This window comes from Dioscorea cayenensis, chromosome 5 (genome assembly GCF_009730915.1).
Source record: "Dioscorea cayenensis subsp. rotundata cultivar TDr96_F1 chromosome 5, TDr96_F1_v2_PseudoChromosome.rev07_lg8_w22 25.fasta, whole genome shotgun sequence".
NCBI classification, from domain to species: Eukaryota; Viridiplantae; Streptophyta; class Magnoliopsida; order Dioscoreales; family Dioscoreaceae; genus Dioscorea; species Dioscorea cayenensis.
Window position 1 is genome coordinate 88,604 of NC_052475.1, and position 25,847 is coordinate 114,450.

The window sequence follows — 25,847 nt, forward strand, 5'->3', positions numbered from 1 at the left end:
ACGGTTCAGGCACACGGATTGGCTCTGGGTTAGCAGGCTGGAAATCGGCACACTGATTATGGTGTTGGGCTTGTCCCTGTGTATGATATGTTTACTCCAGTGTTTCTCAAGCGTTACGCCCTCTGCTTTTATAAGTTAGGTGGTGAAACAGTGGCCATTAAAATAACATTAACAATTTTATGGAGGAGGGAGCGGAAAAGGAAAAGAGGGTGTGAATATATCAGAGCGGTGGAAAGAAAATTCGTACAATTTGGGAATATTAATTTGCTCCTTTGGTATTGGTGGTCGCCTACCTCTCCTTCAATCTTTGTTCCGCTTGTTTGGCTCCGTGTTTGCTCAAGAGAAACCCTATCAGAGCAACGAAAGAGTAAAGAAAACAAAGAAGAGAAAGATGCATTCAACTCATCTCCTGCTGGAAGAGCCCATCAGGATGGCTTCTATCTTAGAGCCATCCAAGCCTGTGAGTTTTCTACTCTTTCCCCCTTCCTCAACCAACCTAATATTGTTGCTGCGCCTTGTTCTCTTCTCCCCTTTCCCCTTTTCCCCTCTTCTTTTGAATTTACTTGACTACGATCTTATTTTCGATATACGGATTTGTTTATTTCTTTTCTTTTCTTTTTTCTATTTTTTTTCTGGGCTTGAAATCATATATCATGTGTGATGTGTCGCAGAGAACTTTTGATTTAATTTTTGATTTTGGTAATGATCTAAAATCAATTTTTACTGCAGAGTTTCTTCCCCGCGATGACCAAAATCGTGGGGACGCTGGGGCCAAAATCACGATCCGTGGAGGTGATTTCTTCTTGCCTTAAGGCTGGCATGTCTGGTAATCATTCTCCTCTACCACCTCTCGTCTTTTAATTTCATATCACACTGTTTTTCTTTTTGTTCATTTGATCTGTTATTTATTTTTACAAGAACTGCTTCGCTTAAATAAATCGTATATGTACATTGACAGTGGCACGCTTTGACTTCTCATGGGGTGATATCGATTATCACCAAGAAACTCTCGAAAATCTGAAGCTAGCCGTCAAGAGCACCAAGAAGCTCTGTGCGGTGAGTTCCATTATTTGCCTCTTTCAAGGGGCATCTTTATACTTAATTTTTGCATTATTTTCTTTTATTTATAGTAAAAGTTGTGGCATTTGGTAGCACGGGTGGGGACTCCAACTTTCTCCTCTCCTTTACTTCCAACCCACTTCTTATGCGTTCTTTTAGTTGATTACTACAGAATGAGCCTGTTACTTGCTAAATTTGATGTATATTAAATTATGTTTAATTTAATTTTCTGTGTGTGGTTGTAAGATTGGTTTGGCTCTCTATGATGAAAACCCATGCCCGATATCCTTTTCCAGGTCATGCTAGACACTGTGGGCCCTGAGTTACAGGTCTTAAACAAAAGTGAGCGTGCAATTTCCCTTGAGGCTGAGGCATTTGTTACCTTGACTCCTGATCAAGAGAAGGAAGCCTCCTCGGAGTTGTTGCCGATTAATTTCAGTGGGCTTTCAAAGGTAATTAATACCATGGTTTTTAATCATGTAAACTTACTAAACATACTTTTTCTGTGCAAACTTTTTAAATTTGTAGATATAGCCTCTTTTGCTTTTTGGGAGCTTCCTTAACATTGTATGACAATGTATATTCTACTTGTTCTGCATGTATTAGTTCTGTCATAATAATCTTTCTATCTCTTCTTAAATTGGATCTGTGATACAAACATAGTTCTTGCTTCCTTCATAGACAAAAATCCCAATAACTCATCACTGATGTATTTCAAAGTGCTGCTTCCTCAATGCTTTACACAGCCAGATGCTCCGAACAATTGACTGCCAAGAATGGGATAATGAAAATAGCATGAGCTACCAAGAATGGCATTTGTTGATAATTAATGAGAATCTTTCACCAGCTTTGACAACTATTAGTATGAAGTAAAAACAGCATGGGGTCCAATCCATTCTTGTTATTGATCAAGGCCTTTTTCTGTCTTACAAACAAAATTGCATGGCGCATTATCTCTCTCTCTCTCAGTCTTCATTTGGTTTTGCAGGCAGTTAAAACTGGGGACACAATTTTCATCGGTCAATACCTGTTTACTGGGAGTGAAACTACCTCTGTTTGGCTTGAGGTTTTTATTTCTTTGATCATTTCTTTTCAATATAAGCCTTCTCTTGCTATCTGATAATTAAGTTGCTTGTTTCATATGTATTGAACAATTTAAGCTGTTTCCAGCTTTATCTGTCATCATAATGCTTTTATCAGACTTGCTTTTAAACCAAAAATTTTTGAGTCAGATACAAGGTGGGATCAGTTATAATTTTCAGTAGCTTGGAGCTCAAATAGACTTCGATACTGGAGTTGATCTATTAGATTGAACTTGTTGAAATCATTTTGTTTCCTCATGCAAGCTGTAAAACCTGATTGTTGCAGGTCACTGAGTTGAAAGGAGATGATGTGGTTTGTGTGATAAAAAACACTGCAACTCTGGCTGGATCATTATTCACGCTGCATATTTCTCAGATCCGTATTGATTTGCCTACACTCTCTGATGCTGACAAAGATGTAAGTGATGTGTTCATCTAATATCTTCTGCATTTTACAATTTACTTAGGAGCTTTGTGCATAATTTAAACTTCTACTTGTGGTTCACTTTCTCTTTGCTGTAGATCTTATGTGCTCTGATTTAGTTAGGTTTATATTTGTGTGCATGCTCCTTAATGATTAGGATCATCATGTTTACAGCCAATAGTTTGCTGGTGCTGTAGTAGGATTTGTTTTACACCTTTATGCTTGCACATCTGATTTCGAAACTTATAAATTAGCTGACTGTCTTCTTTGAATGTTATTTAATTGGAATCACTGCATTTTTGTTTATTTTATATTTTTGAAGGGAAAACATTTGAAATTTCTCATTTTAGTTTGATGTCTCATTACTCTCTCAGGTTATATGTAAATGGGGTGTTAAGAACAACATTGACTTTTTATCATTATCTTATACAAGGCATGCAGAGGATGTCCGGCAGGTAAGGGTGCTTCATTTTGGTTGTCTTAGTATTTTCTGTTTTTTTCCTTCTATAGTAGGTTTAAAAGATATGAATGCTTTTGATTGATTCCTAAATTTGTGTCCTTAACAAAATGTTATGATGCTATCATGCTTGGTTGATGATATTCTAATTGAGATGGGGTACATTTGCTAAAACACAGGCACGTGAATTCCTTTCAAAGTTGGGGGATCTTCATCAGACTCAGATTTTTGCAAAAATTGAGAACATAGAGGTACCTAACAAAGAGACTGGCCTGCCATTTATTTACCAATCTATTTTGTCTGTGCACCTAATATACATTTTCAAACTATGGTTTTTTTTTGGTCCTTCTTGCGCAGGGGTTAACCCACTTTGATGAAATCCTACAAGAAGCAGATGGCATCATTCTTTCTCGTGGAAATCTTGGAATAGATCTACCACCAGAGAAGGTAATAAACTCATTTGGGTACCTTTGTTTTTTTGAAATATAGCATGTCTGGCATTTATGGTTTTTGAAATAGTTTTTCCTTTAAAGTTTGGAGTGAAATATGAGAATATAAAGGACAGCTACAAAGCAAGATAGAATAGACTATATCAGGCCTGAAGATTCGGGATTAAGCTTACAATTGGTTGTGCGGACAAGTTGCAGGACCTATAAATTGCTCATTTTGTTTGCTAAACATTTATATACTATGGAAATAGATTTTACTCTCATAGTGTAAATTGTAGTGAATACCTCACTGATTTTCCTCTCTTACTACATTGCTTTGTTTCTTTCTGTGTGGCACTTTATCATTATTTTTCCTACTAAACTCATGGTTGTGAGTGGCATAGTTGATCCTCACAAACAGTTTATACAAAAATATAGTGATGTTGTTGATTAGGTCTTCATTCTTATGGAAAGCAAACATCAGTTTTTTAAGATTTCAGTTGACTTCCCTTGCCTATTGTGATATCCTGAACAAGTAATAAAGTCTTCTTGTAACACAAGGATATAAATACAAGTGGATGCTGTAATGACAGCATTTACTTTTCTTCCTTTTTTCTATAAATATAAGCTGCATAATCATATTTCATTATTTGCAGGTGTTTTTATTTCAAAAGGCTGCTGTCTACAAGTGTAATATGGCTGGAAAACCTGCTGTTGTCACCCGTGTAGTTGACAGTATGACAGACAACCTAAGACCCACTCGTGCAGAGGCAACAGATGTTGCCAATGCAGTGCTTGATGGTATGTCCGATGCTTAAAATATTTCATTATTTTTACTGGTCATGTAAAACAAACAATTAATTGTATCATCATTTGCATGTATGACGTGTGTTTTAAATCTTCAAAATCTTCATTGAGTATAGGAAGTGATGCAATTCTCTTGGGTGCTGAGACTCTTCGAGGATTATATCCTGTTGAAACTATTTCAATCGTGGGTAAAATTTGTGCAGAGGTAAAATTTTCTTCCTTTGATTTAATTACTGCTGCTTTTGCTGGCTTGTCTTTGGTGAAAAATATTATTCATAATATTAGGAAAAACTACGCCCTAGCGATGAGAATCGGTTTTTTAGGATAACACCATTGTGGTTCTTTCTGAAATTTGCTTTGGAAACATCTTTGGCTGAATCCCAAAAATACCCTTTATATCTGTCTCTAATATTGCAGGCTGAGAAAGTTTTTAACCAAGATCTATACTTCAAGAAAACTGTGAAATATGTTGGAGAACCAATGACACACTTGGAATCTATCGCCTCATCTGCAGTATGTTGTTTTCTTTACCATTGAGGCCAATGCTCCATTTCACTGAGTCTATTAGGCATTTGACTTTTATGAGAAATATTTAAAAAATCAAGTTCTTGTATTGTCTAAAAATGTGGCTCTACCTTATATGGTTTCCTGGCATTTGTTTAGGTTCGTGCTGCTATCAAAGTCAAGGCTTCTGTGATCATTGTCTTCACCTCATCTGGAAGAGCTGCAAGGTGGTATTGTAGTTGAATTGAGTGATATATTTCTGTTGTGTTGGCTGCTTGAAGTGATAATTTTATAACTATTCTTTCTTCTTTATTAGTGTCTAAATATTGGTCTTCTGAAATACAGATTAATTGCGAGTACAGGCCGACAATGCCTGTTCTATCTGTAGTTATTCCCCGGCTCAAGACAAACCAACTTCGATGGAGTTTCACTGGCGCATTTGAAGTATTGTCATTAATAGCTTGTGAACATATCATGCTATGTGCCTTTGTTTTTATAAAGTTTCTACTCTTTATTTTGCACCTGGAGCATGCACATTGTTTGTTTTTTGTCTCTAAGCCAAACTGAATGGTATGTTTTTTGTTTGTGGGCAGGCTAGACAATCTCTTATTGTTAGAGGCCTATTTCCTATGCTTGCAGATCCTCGGCACCCTGTAAGCATATCTTTTCAATAACTTGTCCTGTTTCATCAATAATTTTTTGTTTTTGGTATTGAGGGCTTTTTCTTGTAGTTCTTGGAGTCATTTGTTTCTTTCTTTTTACTGTTTCATTAGCTTCACAAATTTGTAAAAATTCCTTTGAAGACTTGATGTGTCTGCTTAATTCAATAGAATAAATTCCATCAAGGCTCTCATATTGAATATGCCCTGCAGGCTGAGTCCACAAATGCCACAAATGAGTCTGTTTTTGAAGGTTGCGCTTGATCATGGCAGAGGCCTCTGGGGTCATCAAGTCGCATGATCGTGTTGTTGTCTGCCAGAAAGTTGGTGATGCTTCAGTTGTGAAGATCATTGAGCTGGAAGATTAAACTGTCCTGTAACTTGAACATTGGGATGGATCAGTTATCAACCTATCTTTGTAGTATGCTCTTATTATTTGGGAGAGATTTTGCAATAGTATGTGTATTTGGAGGGTCTTGGCTGTAGCATTTCTGCTTCAGGGCAGCCATAAATTGTTTAGTGTTGTGATTGAGTTGCAGGAGTTGATCACAAACCTTAAATTTCTGCTTCAGAGTCAAGTCAGTCACTAAATAAAAGTACCCATCTGATGTAACATGGGTGTGGCAACACTCTACCATCTTCAGACAACACAACGCTGGGCAGCTAATTTTGTTAAGAGGCTCTGGCTCTGGGGCATACCTTGTTTGAAAATAATTATGTCGCATATTACTGTGTGCTGTCTTTGGTTTGTTAGTGTGTTTTTCGGCTTTTGGTTGACCATTGCAAAATACATGCGAGTTTCATCCTAAAGTTAACATATGCATGAAGTCAAGCCAGAAGCGCCTCATGAGGCTCTTGTAGACTTTTCTTGTATTGCTGTTCTAACTCCAATAGTTCTTAAAAAGGGTTGGCACTAAGCAGCAAGCTCTGCCCTCCAAGTGGCAGTGCTACCTTAATTCATTTCCGCTTAAAGAGCAGGGAGGTGCAGTTAATAGCAAAACCAGCTTCCCCCGTGTACTTGTACAGAAGAACTGATGAACGTCCGCTGTATAAAACCAAACAAAAAATGCCAATGGACATAGATCTATGCACACATGTGGTCCTGCTGGTATAACAAAATTTTCATACTTGGATTAGCACTTGCATCAACAATATGCAAAGTATTCCAATTAATATCAAGAAAATATAATTGCATCCAACTTCTCAAGAAGTTTCAGCAAGTAACCATAATTTATTACACCCTAAAACTGTGTTCTTTACTAAGTTGGAACACTAGAATCTGCAAATGTGCTATTCAGGTTGAAAGCTTTAGAGGTTGCCTCATCTGAATACAAATTCTGTTGCATTTTACTGTTCTATACGTCAGTAAGCGCGGCAGATATGGAACACTTGATTTGAGAGATCAGAAGTCGGAGGTTATTAGGAGTTAATTTACTCTTCGGAAGAAGGAATATACCCCACTCATCCTCCATAGCTGCGGACATACACAGCACAGAGCTATCTTTTCCATTGTATCTAACAAAGCAAGCGCAAGCAAAATGGTAATCGAGATGAGGTGTTACGCCAGTAGCAGTAGCAGTAGCAGTAGCTAGAGCCTAGAGGGGATACGGGTGGTGATCCGCGGAGCGCTTGTAGTTGCCGGAAAGTAGTTGCTGTTGCTGCTGATGCTGAGCATCACTATTACTGGCAAGAAACGTGACCGTGCCAGAGGCATTGATCAGTTGGAGCTCCTTCTGGCGTAGCAGGAGCAGCATCCGCTCATTCTCAAGTCGGAGGCGTTCGTTCTCTATCTTTGCTTTCTCAAGCTCTCGCTCCTTGTTGCTGCTGAAGCGGAGCCATTTGAAGCGCTGGCGCTCTAGCTCGAAGGCCCGGCTCTGGAGGTGCACCTGCTGCTCCTCCAGCTCCAGTGCCCTGTTCTTGAGCCAGTGCTTCTGGTGCGGCTCGCTGAGCCCTCCGTTTGCCAGCCCCATCAATTCGCTCCTCAGCTGCTGCATAGATGTGGATGCCGACGAAGGTGACGAAAGCGACAATGACAGGGGAGAGGAGGCGGAGGAAGCTGAGGGCAGCCCCAGGGACAACCTTCTGGGCCTCTTTGTCCCCGCTACCATTGTGGTAGCATCCTTGGTGTCCTCGTCCGCGTCCCTATCCCTGTCCCTTACTCTTCCTCTTTCCCTTTCCTCATGTTTATAATGCTGGTGCGAATGATGGTGGCGGGCGCGGTGATGACCCTCGTCCTCATCGTCCTCATCATCCAAGTACTCATCATTGTAGTCATCCTCTCCCTCCACCTCGTTGTCCGCATCGTCCTCGTCATCGGGTCTCTCTCTTTCCATCTCCATCATCTGCTGGCCCGTATCTCCAGCAGCAGCAGCAGCAGCAGCAGGAGCAGCAAGAACATGAGGAGCCTGTTGGTCGTGAAAATGATCCGGAGCAGCGGTGGCAGAAGAGGGCAGAGGAGCAACAGAAGCAGAAGCAGAAGCAGAAGCAGCCGCGGTGCAGCTGGTATGATAGGCGCACATCTCGCGGAAGAAGAGGTGCTTGGAGTTGAGGAGCTTGCGGGCCTCCTCCTTGGCCTTGGGGGATAGATTGTCCATGGAGTCGAGGAGCGACTGATTCTCCACGACACGACATGCTGTTCCCTTGCCCAGCAGATCGTTGACCCGCTTGTAGCGTTTGTTCAGATCATTGAACTTATCCTCGCACTGCTGCGGTGACACGCAGTATCCCCTCTCCATCATCGCCCTCGACACCGATTTCCACTTGCCCTTCTTCTGCTGCAGCTGTCCCGCAGATGAAGCCGCCTTCTTGCCCTTTCCCACCGCTGCGTGTTGCGTGTCCCCGCCGCCGTCCGCTCCTATATCATCTCCGACGCAGTAAACCACCATGATGAGGAGCCGTATCATGCTGTCCGTCCATTTCATCCTCTGCCATGGAGATGCCGTCTGTGTCTGCACAACTCCAACACGCTTTGTACCATCCCCACCAGCGCCCTCGGGAGCCGCCGGAAGAGCCTCTTCTTCGGAGCTCAATGACGGCTGCTGCTGTTGCTTCCCTCTACCGCTGACATTGAAGTTGGTGCTATAGCCACCGGCTCTGATTGCTTGTGGAGGATGCCGGTTCTCAGCTTCACGTGAATGATTAGAGAAGGATAAGAGCTGCTGTTGCTGCTGATTATGGTGGTGAAGGGGCATCTCTAATCCAAGCATTGCACAAGGAGCAATGTTGCTGCCACCACTGGCACTGGGAATGCCACCGCCTCCTTCCATGCATGCCGATCAAGAACTAACTTGCCCTTGCCCTTGCCCTCGCGCTTGGTTCAAAGGCAATCTAAAATCAAATGATGATGAGACAGACAAAAAAGAAGTTGGAATAATTGAAAGATGCTGGCTGGCTGGCAGCTTGAAGCCTTGAACTTGAAAGGGTTTCTATTTCGGCTGAGAGATACTATCAGCTATCAAGAATAAGAAGCACCATATCTATCATGGCATACCAACCCAATAAGGAAGAAGAAGATGATTCTCAACTGTGACAAGCTGAGTGCTTCATCCCCGTGGGCGTCTGATGATATTTTATGAACTCTTCTTCCGCACTCATTCTATTATCTCCGTCCAAGTTGTGGGTGTGCCGCCGGTTTTGAGTCTCCGCGCGCCATCTTTTTTTGGCTGCTGGTTTTGGTGAACAAAAAGAGCTGTCGTTGGTTTTCTGGGATTCGTGAAAACCGCTGCTCAAAACCGCCCAAGGTTTTCGAGGGAGGGTTTGTATCTTTATGTGTAATGCCTACGAGACAACGTCGTGTTAAAATTAGCCCAGTCGCGTCCTGTGGATGTTTGCGTGGAAGATTGCAACTCTCAAACTCAATAGTATTGCTTTGCCTTTCACCCCGCCATCGATATAAATGAACGGTTATGACTGCGAAAGGACCATCCATCCATAATCACTAAAAAAATAAAAATACAGAGGTTGAAGGCAGCTATAAATCAAAATAACGGATTGCTCGATCTAGTAAAATCCTGGTCACCAAGGTGGTGCAAAAACTAATTTAAATTGTTAATTGAGTAAAATTTTTAATAGCAGTCGGCCTTTGTTTATTAATTAGTAGTCCATACCTTCTTTATATATATATACATATATATTATACAATATATATTTATTCAAATACTTAAAAAAATATATATTTTAAATTATTCCAGATGTGAATTTTGATACATTTGGTAGGAACAAATCGTAGGCTATTTTACAAAAAAAAGAAAAGGGCTGTTCATTATAACAATATTTCTTTCTCCGCATGCAAGTGGATTATCCAAGCTGTAGGATGCGCTCACAAAGGAATATACCCTGCATACATCTCTGACATGTTCTACAACGTTGAGAAGATTCAGCTGCAGTGCAGTGCAGTGCAGTGCAAGTGGATTATCCAAGCTGTGGGATGCGCTCACAAAGGTTTATACGCTGCATACATCTCTGAAACATGTTCTACAACGTTGAGAAGATTCAGCTGCAGCTTTGTTCTACAACAGTATGCTGCGTCATTTGCCAGTCATCAATATCAACATGCAAACACAGTAAGGATAGGGTAAAGCATAACCAAGAGTTAAAACAAGAGCTGTAAATAAAAAAGAATGCTTTCTACATCATTCTAAGACACCAAAAGCAACAATGACAATGCCATTCATATACCATGAAGAATACATGAATTGCACGGTTCGCACCAGCAATTGGCCATTGATGCCAACTCTTGAACAACTAATTTCATGTCTGCAAAATCTAATTAGATGTAGCAGATCTAGCAGTCACACGCTTTATGGCTTCTGCGTATGTCTTATGCTGATATGTCAATGTTGATTCTAACAAATCTGATAGGGATGCCTTTGGGCTCCAACCTACATTAAAAATAGATTGTTATTTGGCGGAGAATATTTTGACCTGAGAGCAGATATGGATATTTCAATGCTAGTGTACCAAGTTGATTGCTTATAATAGTCATGTCCGGGATCCTTCTGTCACTGTCATCATAGCCTTCACCATAGAACTCCCTGGAGCTCACATCAATTGTAGGGACATCCAGCACTGGCTCTCCCGCAACCTTTGAATAAACCTGCAAAATGTAAATGGATGAAATCAAAAACAGAGGCATGAAAAACGTTCACGATTACAGACAAATTGCCTCTTACAACTAGTTACCTCTATCATCATTTCTGCAAGTTGCTTCACAGTAACTTCATTGTTGGGATTTCCCACATTGAAGATCTGGCCATTGGCTCGAGCAGGATTTTCCTGGGAGGGAAAAAAATCACTAAATCTTCTTCATAATAAAGAAAGGGATTGGGGAAACAAGAGTTAGTGGGCAGAAGAAGACACACAATCATCAAGAGAACTGCTTCAATGGCATCCTTGATATACAAAAAGGTCCTTTGGGACTGGCCACCATTAACAAGCTTTAGGGGCTCACCACGAAGAAGATTCTGCATCAATTGATATTAAATGGCTGCAAAGGAGTACATTGCAAGGCAATTCCAAAGACCATGGTAACAAATAACACTCACATTACTGAAGCATGCAAGAACCCTGGGGACACCTTCACCAGGTCCATCAATTCCTGGAATAAAATCCATCCTTGGTCCAATCCAATTAAAAGGTCTTACAATGGTGAACTCAAGACCATTCTCCGCACCTTCAGCTGATGAATACAGCAAAGGAACCAATGTCAGATGGACTGAGATGGTTAATAATGATAAAACAAATACAAAGAAGAGTCAGTAGCAGAAGCCCACCAAAGATCAGTCTTTCAATTAGCTGTTTTGCACACGCATAGGACCATCTCTGTTTCTCAATAGGACCAAAAATGCAAGGTGAGGCATCTTCTTTAAGGACATAGAAATCTGGCTCCTGCATTGATAGTAGCACATGCATTGGTTAGAAAGTTAACAAACAATAATTGTAGAGGCAACTAAGGTACTCATTAGCAGACATGAAAATGCAATACACAATAAGCTCAAATAATGTAAGAGACTTGAATTAGACAACTGGACAAAATAAACAAATGCTTAGTGAGGTAGAGGAAAGTATGGAGCCTATGGCCACAATGAAGAGTACTATGTACAGAGCATTAGTTCACATATCAGAAGCGAAAACACATAGCTTGACAATCCAGGTGATGTGTGACGCATGGATGAGTGAGCTAAGCTACGCCGGGTCATCAGAAGCATTGAGCAAGCAGCTGCTAAGCTGTGGGAGAACTAATGGCATAATTAAATCAGAGCAGGAGCCAGAAGTCTGGAAAAAGACTGGAACAGCAAGGCAATGGACAACACGAGGATCATGCATACAGATAGTGAGTAGCAATGTCTTGATGAAGAAGACCAAAATAGCATAACAAGGCAATTGTTGGTGACGCTCAGAAAAGCATCCAGCATGATACTCAAGGAGCAATGTGTAAATTAAATTAATAAGCACAACTTCATTTTCAGGAAAGAGAAAGAGTGTATGTGTGCATGTTATCTTAAAAAGTATTTCACATAAATCTCATACATGAAGGCATGGGAGAAACCACATAATATAAATTTAACACTTGGAATTAAGTGAGAGGTAACTTATTTTCTCTAAAAATTCATTATATAAGTGGTGCATCCAACAGAATTGCCTTGCTGATACAAATCTCTAGTCATCTTTGTCTCTCCCTATAGCAGTTGTTATTCAAGTCAAACAAAGCATACAACAGACAACTGTTATGATGTCAATTTGTGCCATGCTAGTTGAAAAGTTAATGAATGATGAGGTTGCTGCCTCATGATTGATTGAGTTTATACTCATATAGCACATTGAAACAGTCAAGTAATGAATGAAATAAACGTTCAAAAAGCACCTGCATGCATAGCAAGGAATGGAGAGTTAAAAAGATTTAAACATGGGATGTTTCAAAAACGTATGTTTTCAGCTCGTGAGATTTACTTCCTCTCAAGCACTCTGTCGTCTATATTGTACTAGGTACAGGAAGGTACAGCATAAGGGATTAAGGAAGCACCATTACCTGTCTAAGGGGGTGATCTCTAGGAAGGAAGCTTCCGATGGTCTTGCCATACACCTCGCAAGTGGAGAAGTGGATAAGACGCTTGCCATTCTCGGAGCAATACTTGACCTGCATCGTTTCCATGGAATTCAAGCGGAGAATGATGGTGCATCAGTGTATACAAATAAAGGTGCCTCGTTTTCAGATATGAGGCTTACCACAGGAATGGCGTCAATGAAATTGCTATAGATGGTCTCCAGAGGACGGGTGTTGTAGTCTGCAGGGGTGCAGATTGCCGCCAGGTTGATCGTCTGCAAAACCAGCACAAGAAAGAAGGAATAAGCCGTTCCTTGTGAAGGAGAAAATGGAGAAGATGATGATGGTGAATCTGAAGAAGAAGAAGAAGAAGAAGAAGAAGACGGACCAGATGGGACATCTTGATCAGTCCTTCGAGCCTGGAATCATGCTTGATGTTGAGGCGGTGGAAGTGGATCCGGCCGGCCCAATGGTGGTCGCTCTGCTGCTCACCCTCGGGACCGAGCAGGTGCTTGATCTTGTCGTTGTAGACATCCACAGCCAGCACAGTGTGAGGCGTCTCGGCCATCAACTTCTCGCAGAGATGAGACCCGATGAAGCCCCCGGCTCCTATCATACATATTGTCATCGCCTTTATCGGTTTCCCGTCATACAAATTGTCACCGCAGCCATCTCTTTCTCTAACTCTCAATTGATGTTGCTCAGATCTCCTTCTCTTTCTCTTTTGAAGACAACACACCGACGAATACCAACAGTGAGCCAAGTGGACTCCGCGAGTATAACCAACCAGGAAGCGGAAATGTGTCCAAATAAAGCTTCCCTCGAGTTACTTCTTCAGTAGATTACGGCGTCCATTTGGAAGTGAAGGCCTGACAAATGTTCATTTGTTAAGATTACTCACTTTATCGTATCTGCTGAGCCACAGGATTCGCCATCCATTTTCAAAATTATTCAGAAGGATACCCACTTTCCGGTGCATAAAATAAGGAATTTCGCCGCTCCTGTAGCTGATTCTAATACCTGTTCCCGGATGGGATTAGCTCGAAACTCCATAACTTGTTCATCTGATTTTATATTAAAATTTCGAAATACGAAAGAGACAATCAATTTTCCCAGACTCAACCTCAACTGTTTTTCTTTATCCCAGCAGTGACAAGTTCCCCATCATTATCTTTGAATTTGTTTCTTTCCTCTGCTTCCATCTATTTCTACCTTGCTTTTCAACTAATAAAATTCTCCAATCTTATTGGAGAAAGAGAGAGACTAGGCTACTATATATATAGAGCTGTCAATTCGGACTTAGCACTGCCCTGCCGATAAAAAATGAGGTCGGATTAATTTTTTTTAGGCCCGTCTTTAACTAGGCTATTATATATATAGAGTTGTCGATTGACTTGGGCAGATCGCCTCGATAAAAATAAGGGGTCGGATTAATTTTTTTTAGACCCGTCTAAAGACGGGCCTAAATGGGCCAACCCGTGCAAGCCGTGGGTTGGGCGGGGCGGGCCGCGGGTTGGGGTGGGTCAGCCCGCGGCCCTCTTCTAATTTAAATATAATATATTTTACATAATTTATATATATATATATATATATATATATATATATATATATATATGACATATTGTTAAGGATTTAAATTTTGTGATTGTAATGGATGTTTTTATTTTTGTGATTTATTAATTTTCTTTCAAATTTTTTTGTTGATTGTAATGGATGAATATTATAATTAGTAATAGATGTTAATACTATGTTTTTATCTTGTGGTTTTTTGTTGTTTTTTTAAAATTTTTGTTGATTGTAATTTTGTAATAGATGTTTTTATTTAGAGATTTTATAATTATTGTTGATTTTGTTAGGTTTTGAATATTATAATGAATGTTTTTATTTTGTTAATTATTGTATGTTTTAATATTTAATTTAGATTTTTTATGAATTTATAATGAATGTTTTAATGTTTCATATATTATAATATTTATAAAAATAAAATAAATTAATTATTTTGATTTTTTGGCGGGCCGGCCCGCTCAACCCATAACCCAAAACGGGTTGGGTCGGATTGGCATTTTGCCGGCCCGCCCCATCCGGTCAAATGGTGGGTTTTGGCGGGCCACGGGCCGGCCCGTCCCGCTAGTCCGTTTTGACTGCTCTAATTATATAACTAGGTTTGCTGTCTGGAAAAACAAAAAAATTTGTGATAAATGACTACCCTCGGGCGGGAGGTCACCGTGCTCTCCTTTCCTCCATATTTAAGACAATATCGAATACATTCTGACAAGCTACAGTAGATGATGTTGTAGGATCAATAACTAGCATCTTCATAATGATAACAGACGGGATAGCCGTTCTAAGTCCTCGGCAGTCGGCACAACAGATTCGTGGTATACACAGACCGTGGCTGTGAGTGCTGAACGGCGGACAAACAAAGCAACTCAGTCCGCTTCCCCTAGATAAAATAACCGTCAGTACCAAAGGAGGAGGTCGGACGATGACTAATTAAAGGCATTAATCAGATGTTGCTGGGAGGTCAGCCCAAATGCCCTAAGAATCATATTTAATAGCAGCACAAGAAACAAAGATTCAAGTGAGCGAAGATAAATAACAATATCCGGGCTGAGGTATATTATGATTGACAGGGAATATCTAGGGTGTGCCAAGACCATGTGACAATCTGTCATGAATTGTAATTCCAACTAGACCACAAAAGACTGCATTAGCCATGCAACCCAAACCAGGTCACAATTCCTTTTGCTGGGCTTGTTGCTGCATCTGCTTCTTGTTCTGTAATCTTGGAAATAGGAGGTCATGGATCTGTCTCTCTGCACTGTATTCAGAAGTGGCCTAGAAAATGGCATTAGGCATAGAGTCAAAAGAAATGTTTAAGCAGCCACAGACAATCCATGAGGGATTGGGCAATGATGTTTCAAAGAAACAACATCCCATAACATAGATATCAAATACTGAAAATACCATACAAGCATAGAAGTAAGAAGCCTATATCTGACCATCTTATATTCCCACAGTATTCATAGGGAGGCAAAAAGCAGATATGAATGTGACTTTCAGCAAAACAGTGAAGCAGCAAGGTTAGCAAGAGCAAAAGTTTCTGTTGATTGTCAAACCCCAAACCAAAAGGCAATTGTAATGATGAATCACTCAGTCAAGTCAAAGCTCACTCAGTTAAGTCAAAGCAGACCCGAACCATTTATGGTAGCTAAACACATTGCTGGTCCAAATATGGGACAGAGGTTTCAACTCATATGCGGGTAGCACATTAATTGCCACAGGAAAAAAAAAAATCCTCTCAATGAGTGTTCACCTTACAAGAAGAGGGAATGCAAAAATAAATTAACATTACTCAGGGAAGTGAACTAAGAAATATTTGGAGGTGGCAAGAGTGGCACACATCCTATGTTGCAATACAAGCATATATACATGAAGCAATGGTCTTATTCTAAATGAATTGCCTAATGTAATATAGATATAGAAGGCAAAATATTAAAATGTCTAAAACACCAAAATCAAGCTAAAAATATTCTCTGGCCTTGTGGATGCGTCAGCTAGATAACAATTATCACAGAGCTATAAGATCAACGACAAAGCAAGGTTTCACACGGAGGGAAAGGATCTACAAGAAACTCTTGCAAATGACTTACCTGTGCGCTGAAAGAAAACCTTAAGGTTTGGACTTGTGTTCCTGCACAAACTCTTAAGTCAAAACCAAGACTGTCCACCCCAGAAAGGGAAATTTCCTGCAATAAGGCATTCAAACTTTTAGTGACCACAAAGGACTGATATTTCATGCAGAACAAAAACTGGATCACAAATAGGTGCTGATGGAATGCAGAAGCAAAAAACCAAAGTACTTGAGAACCATCTTTTGAAAGTCTTTTCAAATCTAATAGCTGTATCAAATGTAGATAAGAACAAATTGAACAAAACAAGTGTTTTCTGGGCATGATAAATTTCTGTATGTTTAAAGCATCAAAACTAGAATTATGCTTCACATCAAGAACACTAGCATCATAATAATAGTATATTTCCCAAAATCACTTCCTGCAGGTTGATGCTTAATGCTTTTTTTGATGCGTTTGCATACAAAGGAATATCAATTAATAAAGCTGCTTAGCAGTGCATCCTTCATGATCTCACTCTTTCAAATGTAACAGATATCAATCAATAAAACTAATCAGGAGTATCCTTATTGACCTTTTTTTCTCATTAGGGTCCTTGGAATAACCACAATTCACAAGTCAAGGGTCATAAAAGCAGATCTGTATTTGTCTGGGAGAAATCATTTAATTCAGGCAGTTCTTAAAGGAAGCAGAATGGTCTAATTGGCAAACATGTATTGAGCAGTGAATATGATTGAATATACTTGTTTCATAATTCCAAGGGCATTACCTCCAATCTATACCTTACCCCTCCAACAGAGTAACCCACATACCAAAAATAAAGTAATAATAATAATAAATCAAATCAAATCAATAAATAAATTAATAATAAAAACAAAAAAACAAAAAGGAGGCGGAGATAAGAAGTAGTACTTTCAAAGGGTGTAATTCTGAAAAGACAGTTGTTAATAAATTAAAAATGTTTCTTAGTGAAATTATAAACCCAATCTTGATTATGTGACTCACAGTATATGACTATATTCCTTAAAAATGCCCTGGCATTACCTCTACTTTAATACCCTTATGCGTCCAACAGATGGCCTTGAAGGCTTCCGTAATCTTCTCTCCACCAGCTTTTAAACGTGATATAATATTTGCAGCTGAATGTGCAATGGCATCTGGCTGTGCATCCTGAAAATCTTGAATCTTCACTGTAGACTGAAGGAATATAATGTTTATGTGAATATCAAAATTCTTTTGAATGATGTAAGTCCATTACTTAACAAAGAATGGCAAAAGTTACAAATGCATTGTATATCCTCATTTGCACAATCATTATTTCTAGCACATGTCAAAGGGATGGGTAGCCCAATAGGTTGAAACATGATCTGGGAAGGATTAGTACAGAATCTCTCGACCCACCAATGAATGGGCAGTTTCTTTGTCACAAGTCCATTACATTCAGCTTCCAGAGCGCAATCTTGAAATTTGCAAAAAAAAATCAGCACCAATTAAATTGAAGCTAAAACAAACTTTATATACAGTCCCACTTTAATTATGTTTATGTTAAGGAAACAAAATGAAAGTGCAAACATTAAGATTCTCACCCAAAATCTATTCTGCATATGTTACATGGTTCACCTAATCTCCGGATCTCACTAATCCAAGGAATTTACAGCCATGAAAATTTGACTTATGAGACTTTTTTTATCTCAAAGTTGAAGATCACCCAAAATAAGGACATAGTCACCAGCAATAGGCACACAGTTTAGTAGCAAAGGGAAGAGTCAAAGATCATAGTTCTAAGCCAAGATGTCTGTATATAAACTAACCACTTACTGCTCTAACTCAAAATTCTATAAGTCAATGCAAACTCCCTGGCCAAGCAAATCATGGACTGCGCAAGAATGGGGCTTGCCAGTTGCCACCTTATTTCCTAAGTCAGTCAGCAGGGATGAAGATCTACCTTGATAAAACACAAATGGTAAGTATGCTGGAGAAAAGCAGGCCTCCAAAATTCCTATAGATTTGGAAAGAGACAATTTGATTGAAAAATCACCAAGATTTAGAACTGGCCACCAACAATTGTAAATAACCATATCAGGTTGCGTTCACAATTTTTTTTGGGAAAACAATGCTTCATAAAACACATAAAACAATGACTCCCGGCAGATACTACATAATGCCAAAAAAAAAATATTGCATAAACATGCTCTGAGATTTTGCACACATTCAAGCAATACTCCACATTGCGTCAATCAGATCCATTGGTACTCTTCAAGATTATAAACTGAAAATTTCAATTTCTTGCCTTCTTTTAACACTTTGGCAGGTACTTTTCTCCTTTTATTTCCTTTATCCTGGAATAATGTGTTAACACACATGCACAAGTTTTCTTCCTACACTTAATATTTTCATCAATTAGTAAGCACACTCTTTATTGTCCCTCATGAAGATGACAGAAATTCCTCAGCCGAAAAGTGTAAGTCTTGATACATACTCTGAAGTCTGAAGGTCACTCACAAATGCTAAATGAAGGCCTACTTTAAAATACTCCAACAGAATCTCAATCAACCAAATTAGAAAAAGAACAGGAAATTCAGCAGATTGAACAACATGCCTGGTTTCCATATGCAGAAACTAGCTGAATATTAACCATTTCCAGCTTGTAAAATGTAGTTCCACTTTGCAGCCCTTGGTCTTTCTCCAGTTCTGCTGTGCATGGTTTAAAAGGAATTATACAAAATTGGTGCATAAACCTGAAATGAAAGTGGAGGTACCATAATTGCACGTACTTGTCCTGCTCTGATGCTTCTCAGAACCATTAATTGCACTACCTGGCGGGTGTTTTCTAAAAAATTTTTGTTCTTCAACAAAAGCAGGTCTCAAAAGACCTCGCATAACAATACTAGCAGAAGGTTGATCCATCCAATCCAATTGGACACCTGAGACAACCTGAGCAAACAAAGCCAGTTAAACCTTAAAATCATATGGCATGTCAGCCGTAAAATTACATGTTTTACTACAGACAAGAACACATGACCATGGTATCAGCCTATGCATGAGATGTTCATGATCCTAACAATACCTCTGCTATTTTATTAGCAAAATGCATTGGATGAGAAGCACGCATAGTGCCCAAGTTCGCCCAATCACCTAATGCTTCAGAAGGGATCATGCCATCTTCATCTTCTAGGATGGAAACAAAATCCTGACAAATTAAAGGAAGGAAGAAAAATAATATTTGAAACTAATTCAGAAGTCAGACATAACAAAACTGACAACCTGGAATATTGTATTATTACCTCTTCATCATCATCATCATTGTCATCATCATCATCATCATCATCATCATCATCATCATCATCATCATCATCATTGTCATCATCATCATCATCATCATCACTTGTAATTTCTTCTATTACCAAATCTGTATCAGATGGCCCATAAGCTTCCATCTCCGGGAGCATATCTAAATCATCCAAGCCGATTATTACTTGCTGCATCAAACACAATAAATTGTGAACTATTTAGAGAAATAGAACACATATATGACGGGGAGTTTGAATTTTTTTCATACCACCAATTTTTTTCATCAACAGTAAGAGTTTGTAGAAGGTCTTCATCCAAGTTAACCTCAAAAGTAAATATCTGATAAAAATGCAACACAGACACTTGAAGGAAGAATCAAGGAAATTCTTTAGAAAATGGTGGAAACGACTGATTAACATTTAGCTTACCTCCATGTTCATCAGTTAAATATGACAGGTCAGACAAGAAAATGTTCTCATGGATTGCATTATCGATCATTCCAGAGAACAGAAGTGTTGCTTTGCTGTTCACCTGTGTGGCACAGATTTAAGCTTCAGGCATAGCATTTACACAATCAAAGACAAGAGTTCAGATGATTAATCAAGCATTATATAAAAAAGAAAAAAAATAATAGAGGAACTAGATGCCAGATATGAAGGGAAGCAAAAATATTTGAAAGCTTCCACAGCCTTCTTTTTTTTTTCTCAGACAAATCAACAGGCCGGGGGTTTTCTTCCCAACAATTTGCTGTTTTGCATTCTCTACAAGATGTCTGGTTGGATAAAAAATTTCAAAGTTTTTAGTTAGTTTTGATTAAAAGAAACAATTGGATATATAGCTTTTGGTGTTTGCGTTTGTGTCAGTGTCACTGCGTGTGCGCATGATCAGTTGTTCACCGAGGTATCGTAGTTAAAGATCTACCAAGATAAACGACAGGTGGGAGTATATTAGGTCAGCAGAGTTCAATGTTTGCCTCAATTTTGGACAATGGACTCCAACAGAACATAAATAGAAGAAACGGCAAGCAGGCAATGCGCAGGGGTAAATACCTCGATTATCGTGCGTGCGGTTTCCGCATCAGTGAGCCGTCCATCCCGGGCGCCTTCAAGTGTGGGCGAGTCTTCCTCAATTTCCTCGTATGGGTGGTAGCGTGGTTTCCGGTCTCTATCGAGGGGCTCCGGCAAAGAACCGGCGTTGTCTGATAAAGCTCCAAGTCTAGTTGAGAGGACGTTGCTTCGGGGCGTCCCAAGGCAGCCAGTTAAATTGCTGAAGAGGCTGTTCCTAGTGGAGAGAAAAAGAATAAATGCTGGAAAGAGGTAACCATCCCTTACTTAAAAGAAGCAGATGTAAGTAACGGACGGCTAAAATGGGTAGATATACCACAGGCCATTGAGCTCCGAAGCTCCTCCGCCGAGAGAACGATGGATTATGTTCGAAGATGATCTACGGCAACCCCAGACCGTATGAGAGCCATCAGAACCAGAGAAATTCCGGGAGAGGCGATAGCCTATGGCAACCAACACTTGTAATCAGCGACAAGCAAGCGAGAAAGACAAATACGATGAACAAAAAAGAAAATAAACAAAAGGGGCGGAAGATGATGACGGACAACCGGGGTGGAATCCGAGAGCGAAAGCGGAGTCCATCGTCAACATGTCCTTCCCAGTTCCCTCCACAGATGTTATCTCGTCCTTCTCCCCGATCGCAATTTTTGTGTCATTGTGTGTCTGAGAAAGAGCGGGGGGTCCTTCTTCCGCCCATCCCAAATTTCAGACCGCCAGCCAATCAGATTAATCACTCACGGTAAATTTGTGTTGCTTGAACCACGCAAGGTAACATATCTGGCTGAGGTGCGGATTTGGGTCTGGTCTGATCCTTTCAGTGCACTCGATCCAGGGAGTAAATTAAAAACATACATGGCAAAAATTTAGGGAAAATGGCGAAACTAACCCGTGTCATCCACTCACACACACACACACACACACACAAATCTAAACTATACTTCATTAGGTAGACTAACCGTTCAATATTTTATTTCTTTAAAACATGCAATTAATTTCACTAATAATAAAATTGATATGTAATTTTGTTTTATTTTTATTTTTATTTTTATTTTTTAGATAAACAAACCATCCACTCAACCAGTGTTGTATAAACGAGTTAATTCCTTAACCTTCTGCTTTGTAAGGGGAAGAATTACTATTCTTTTGATGTGAAGTTAGCATATGCAAGGATATTTGAAAAAATTTTAGTAGGCCAATCATTCTTAAAGGTGCGGTTGATTTACACATAGGTACATCACAAGGTGGACAACACAGTACAAGTGCACTAGTTTAAGTGTACATCACAAATGCTTGTATATTTAGTGGACATCACAAAAAATTTTGTACTATTTTTTGTTTGATTTACATAAGTATTGGACTAAAAACTGTATAATCTTTTGCTGTTTTGGGAAAAAAAATTCAGATGACAAAATATTTTAAAATTTCTTTTTTTTTTAATTGTCATCACTTAACTTTTTTTATAATTTGTAAAATTATTAAGGCATAATTATATATATTGTTTTAATTTCTAAAATTTTTATTGGATTGTGGTTGTGTTGTAATTTTTAATTTTTAATTAGGGAGTAAATCTATCTTTTTGGTTGTTTTTGTACCATAGTTAAAAAGTTGTACCGTGGTTTTGATGGCACAAAATTTTTAGCAACTTGTGCTGTACTCAACTAATTCCTTGTGTTATACTCCAAACCCATTTGTAAATCAAACAAGGAACAAGAGAGTTTGTGCTGTGTTGTCCCTCTTTTTTTTCTGTTCCTACTAGTTCACATCATATGATACAATCAGATCTTGTTCGTATTGATCCCTTTGATCACAGAGCTCTCTTGAAGCTCATGCGATACTTTGGTTCATGAGACATCCATCTCTCATATCCCTACTCCTACGACCACCCAGTTGCCGGATGAAATTGCGGATACTCCTCCTCTACGTTAGTCCACTTGTATCCATAAGTCTACTAAACTACGACTTTAGTATTCATCCTATTACGCCTCATTTGCTTTTTGTTTCATCTATTCATCATCTTTCTGAGCCTTCGTCCTACAGAGAGGCAGTTCATGATCCTCTTTGGCAGACTGCTATGGCTGAGGAACTTATTGCTCTACACTAGACTCATACATGGGATTTGGTTCGACTACACACGGAAAACATGTCATTGGTTCTCATTGGGTGTATAAGATTAAAAACTAAATCCAGCGGATCCGATGAAAGGTACGAGGCCCGACTTGTTGCTAAAAGCTACTCCCAGAGTATGGCATGGACTATGAAGAAACCTTTGCTCCTGTTGCCAAAATGACGACTATTCAGTACTCACGATTCTTTATTGCTTCCATTTCTTAGATGGAGAATATATCTCGAGATGGATGTCAAGAATGCTTTCTTGAATGGTGATCTTCATGAAGAAGTTTATATGATACCTCATCCCGGTGTTGCACATCAGTCAGGTGAAGTTTGCAAGCTTTGTAAAGCTCTTTACGGTCTCAAACAAGCACCACGTGCCTGGTTTGAGAAAGTTTTCTTCGTGATCACTTGAGCGAGCTTTTCTTCCTAGTCACCATGATTGGCGTTATTTGTCAAGTGTACGATGGCGAGGTCGTATTCTATTATCCTTATATGTTGATGACATGATTATTACTAGTGATGATTGTGATGGAATTAACTCTTTGAAGTCTGAATTGTACGTTGCTTTGCTATGAAGACATGGGTATGCTCACGTTATTTTTGGGAATTGAGGTTTGCCTATTCCTCGAAAGGCTATCTTTTATCTCAATCAAAGTATATAAGTGATTTGTTTGAGCATGCTCGACTCAGCGATAGCCGGGACTAGTTGATACTCATGAGACTAATGCTAGATACTCTCCAAGTCGGATGGTACTCCTTTGGCGATTCGGTCTTTATCATCTTGTTGTTGGCGGCTTGGTTTATCTTCTTTGTGACTCGTCACGACATTGCACCGCGTTGTTCAAGTGGTTAGTCGGGTTTGTCGCTACCCTACTACAATTCATTGAAATTTGCTAGTGCTTTTGTATTCTTAGGTATCTTGAGGGCACTCAATTTCAGAGCCTCATGTTTCCTTTTACGTCATCGTTAGGCATTGCGTGCTTACTACGATGTCGATTGGGTGGTGATCTTCACGGATCGTAAGTCGACTACTGGATTTTGTATTTTTCTCCATGACTCACTTATTTCATAGAAGAGCAAGAAACAAGATGTCATCTCTCAATCTTCTACAGAAGCCGAGTATCGTGCCATGGCCTTGACTACTTGTGATATTGTTTGAGCTCTGTCTGGTTGCTAGCTGATATGGGTATCTCTCTTTGTCACCCTACTCCGCTACATTGTGATAATCAGAGTGCTATTCAGATTGCACATAATTCAGTTTTTCATGAGCGCACCAAGCATATCGAGATTGATTGTCATATCACTCGTCATCATCTACAAATTGGCACCATCACATTGCCGTTTGTTCCTTCTTCTCTCCAAATTGCTGATATTTTTACAAAAGCACACTCGGCTTCGCGCTTCCGTTTCTTATCTGACAAACTCTCGATGCTTATCGTTGTCGCATCGTGAGTTTGAGGGGGGATATTAGTATATATTATTATTATGTTAGTTTATAAGGATATATTAGCATATATTATTATTATGTTAGTATATAAGGATATATTAGCATATTAGTCTATTTACTTTTCTTGTAAAATCCTAGCTATATAAAAACCCCTTATGTGTATTTCTTTTTCTTAGAAATCCTAATATGAAATACCCAGCCTCTGTTTCTCTGTCTTCATGCCTTCGTCTCTTTATGTCTTCATAGATAACCTCACTATTAGGTAGTTTGCAATAGCTACCAATGACCACTTGTATCTTTTTGCCACGTTCGGATTGAAATTGTGGACCATCTATTTATCAATGTTCTATGCAGTAGTATCTATATGGAATCACTTCACTCGCATCTGGTGGCAAACAAGACTCTTTATTTGATGGCGATCTCTTGGATGGCTGGTATTGGGGACTTAGCCCTTCACACACACACACCACGATCATGGTCCCTTGTTGGTTAAAAGCAATTATTTGTCAAATTTGGCTTGGAGGAAATAAATACATGTTTAATTCTTATATATGCTCAATATCATCTTTGATTCTGAAAATGAATCATATGTTCAAAATTTATTTATTTATTTGCCTTTTGTAACTCATGAAGTCAAAAAGCCCGGAAAGTCTGGAGGCCTTGTCTGGTGAGGTAAAGAAAAGTGTATAGTTTTAAGGCCTTCCATAAAAAGATGAGGGATAACCACGATAACAATTCCCATGTCATCAGCTGGCTGCACATAGGCCTACTCTGGTATGCGGTATCCTAGGAGGGCATCCCTTAGAGGCCTATCTCTATGTCTACCTCTTTATTTATTTATTTATTTATTTATTTATTTATTTTGAAGCATCCACCACAGGTGGATTCTATTATCTACTTTTGTTCTTTTATTGTACTAAGCTTTTATTTTGTCACGTAGTACCCATATTTTAATTTTTAATGAATTTGTGGGTTATATATTTTTATAATAATAATAATAATAATAATAATAATAATAATAATAATAATTTCATTAAATGTTCCACAAAATAGCTACTCCCTTCTTTAATTTAGGAGACGGTGAGTTCTCGATTTGGTCCTAAATAGTACTAATTAAATTTGATACCATAGACTAGATGCCAGACTTTTGCTAAGAGTAGACTTTTTAGCGGTGAGTGATTTGAGAACATTATTTAATTCATGATCGCGGGTGACTTTTTAGGAGGTCCACGGTTTTGCTTGAATTTCCACTTTGATCGCTGTTTTCAATTTGTATCAAAGCGGTTGCTCGAGATCGATTCCCATTTTCGCAAGCGACCCTCTTGGTTTTCGTGATCCTACAATGTGGCTACCAAATACGCCACGTACATTAAATTAATCATTTCTTAACACCCATTGTGGACAGTTAGCGTTCCACGTCGTATTATTCGTGATCTACTCGACAGACACACTCGGTTGCAGGTGTTTATTAGGGTTGGCAGTGATGCGGAGGCGGGCGGGGCATGCCTGCACCGTCCGCCCGCGCGTCATGAGCGGAGGCCGGTGGGTGAAGCGGGCCGGGCGGGGCACTATTCACAGCCACGTTTTGCATCGTCAATCTCACTTGCCCGCTTATAGTTATAAAATAAGTATTTAAAATTCTTAAAAACATTTATAAAGATAGATTTATTTTAAAACTTTTATATTTAAAGACAACTCATAAGAAATTTATTGAAAATTTTTAAAAAAATTCATTATTATAATGAGGCAAAAATAATTCAGGCCGCGCCACTCAAGGCCAGAGGATCAGGCGGATGGGTTTTGTCAGTAGAACCCTTGGTTCCCTGCTGTGTCCATTGC

The 25,847-nt window shown here is 39.3% G+C and overlaps 4 protein-coding genes across 13 annotated transcripts; 1 reads left to right on the plus strand and 3 right to left on the minus strand.

The window, feature by feature from the left end:
- The first annotated feature begins 267 nt into the window (after positions 1 to 267).
- Positions 268 to 5,752, plus strand: LOC120261733 (pyruvate kinase 1, cytosolic-like). The gene is made up of 16 exons (XM_039269714.1): positions 268 to 460; positions 730 to 826; positions 959 to 1,056; positions 1,356 to 1,511; positions 2,048 to 2,125; positions 2,428 to 2,559; positions 2,940 to 3,020; positions 3,202 to 3,273; positions 3,380 to 3,469; positions 4,107 to 4,251; positions 4,374 to 4,462; positions 4,675 to 4,770; positions 4,921 to 4,988; positions 5,107 to 5,205; positions 5,355 to 5,414; positions 5,634 to 5,752. The coding sequence occupies exons 1-14, from the start codon at positions 392 to 394 to the stop codon at positions 5,147 to 5,149; spliced, it is 1,314 nt and encodes a 437-aa protein (XP_039125648.1). The 5' UTR covers positions 268 to 391; the 3' UTR covers positions 5,150 to 5,205; positions 5,355 to 5,414; positions 5,634 to 5,752.
- A 763-nt stretch (positions 5,753 to 6,515) lies between these two features.
- Positions 6,516 to 9,319, minus strand: LOC120262138 (stress response protein NST1-like). Its single transcript, XM_039270202.1, has one exon. It carries the CDS (start codon positions 8,684 to 8,686, stop codon positions 7,016 to 7,018), a length of 1,671 nt encoding a protein of 556 aa, XP_039126136.1. The 5' UTR covers positions 8,687 to 9,319; the 3' UTR covers positions 6,516 to 7,015.
- Positions 9,320 to 9,614: 295 nt separating this feature from the next.
- LOC120260590 (UDP-D-apiose/UDP-D-xylose synthase 2-like) lies at positions 9,615 to 13,283 on the minus strand. Of its 2 annotated transcripts, XR_005536440.1 has the most exons (10): positions 12,851 to 13,184; positions 12,645 to 12,737; positions 12,448 to 12,555; positions 11,192 to 11,306; positions 10,964 to 11,097; positions 10,781 to 10,882; positions 10,602 to 10,694; positions 10,380 to 10,515; positions 10,098 to 10,300; positions 9,615 to 9,941 (listed from the first exon to the last, which is right to left on the minus strand). XR_005536440.1 is itself a non-coding variant. In XM_039268100.1 (9 exons), the coding sequence occupies exons 1-9, from the start codon at positions 13,088 to 13,090 to the stop codon at positions 10,185 to 10,187; spliced, it is 1,137 nt and encodes a 378-aa protein (XP_039124034.1). In that variant the 5' UTR covers positions 13,091 to 13,283; the 3' UTR covers positions 10,012 to 10,184. The 2 variants fall into 2 exon arrangements, 1 of the variants encoding a protein (XP_039124034.1); XM_039268100.1 differs by lacking the exon at positions 9,615 to 9,941 and having other exon boundaries at positions 10,012 to 10,300; positions 12,851 to 13,283.
- A 1,370-nt stretch (positions 13,284 to 14,653) lies between these two features.
- LOC120261835 (uncharacterized protein At3g49140-like) lies at positions 14,654 to 21,186 on the minus strand. Of its 9 annotated transcripts, none has more exons than XM_039269838.1 (11): positions 20,995 to 21,186; positions 20,766 to 20,892; positions 20,435 to 20,666; positions 19,814 to 19,916; positions 19,379 to 19,545; positions 19,162 to 19,284; positions 18,869 to 19,028; positions 18,694 to 18,788; positions 17,139 to 17,291; positions 16,116 to 16,211; positions 14,654 to 14,905 (listed from the first exon to the last, which is right to left on the minus strand). In XM_039269838.1, exons 1-11 carry the CDS (start codon positions 21,038 to 21,040, stop codon positions 14,807 to 14,809), a joined length of 1,401 nt encoding a protein of 466 aa, XP_039125772.1. In that variant the 5' UTR covers positions 21,041 to 21,186; the 3' UTR covers positions 14,654 to 14,806. The 9 variants fall into 9 exon arrangements, with proteins under 9 accessions (XP_039125772.1, XP_039125769.1, XP_039125771.1 ...); XM_039269835.1 differs by lacking the exon at positions 14,654 to 14,905 and adding an exon at positions 14,987 to 15,300 and having other exon boundaries at positions 20,769 to 20,892; positions 20,995 to 21,183; XM_039269837.1 differs by lacking the exon at positions 14,654 to 14,905 and adding an exon at positions 14,987 to 15,300 and having other exon boundaries at positions 20,769 to 20,892; positions 20,998 to 21,182.
- Positions 21,187 to 25,847: the final 4,661 nt, after the last annotated feature.

Coding starts and splice junctions, on each gene's coding strand:
- LOC120261835 (XM_039269831.1), bottom strand. CDS start 21,040: ATGTTGACGATGGACTCCGCTTTCGCTCTCGGATTCCACCCCGGTT. Junction 19,917..20,434: donor CCGCACGCACGATAATCGAG/GTATTTACCCCT, acceptor TGTGCCACACAG/GTGAACAGCAAAGCAACACT. Junction 15,301..16,115: donor GGTTTTCTTTCAGCGCACAG/GTAAGTCATTTG, acceptor GCCATTTTCTAG/GCCACTTCTGAATACAGTGC.
- LOC120261733 (XM_039269714.1), top strand. CDS start 392: ATGCATTCAACTCATCTCCTGCTGGAAGAGCCCATCAGGATGGCTTCT. Junction 4,463..4,674: donor TGGGTAAAATTTGTGCAGAG/GTAAAATTTTCT, acceptor CTAATATTGCAG/GCTGAGAAAGTTTTTAACCA. Junction 4,989..5,106: donor TCATCTGGAAGAGCTGCAAG/GTGGTATTGTAG, acceptor TCTGAAATACAG/ATTAATTGCGAGTACAGGCC.
- LOC120262138 (XM_039270202.1), bottom strand. CDS start 8,686: ATGGAAGGAGGCGGTGGCATTCCCAGTGCCAGTGGTGGCAGCAACATT.
- LOC120260590 (XM_039268100.1), bottom strand. CDS start 13,090: ATGACAATATGTATGATAGGAGCCGGGGGCTTCATCGGGTCTCATCTC. Junction 10,695..10,780: donor AAGCAGTTCTCTTGATGATT/GTGTGTCTTCTT, acceptor TTTCCCTCCCAG/GAAAATCCTGCTCGAGCCAA. Junction 10,301..10,379: donor TATTATAAGCAATCAACTTG/GTACACTAGCAT, acceptor TTTTTAATGTAG/GTTGGAGCCCAAAGGCATCC.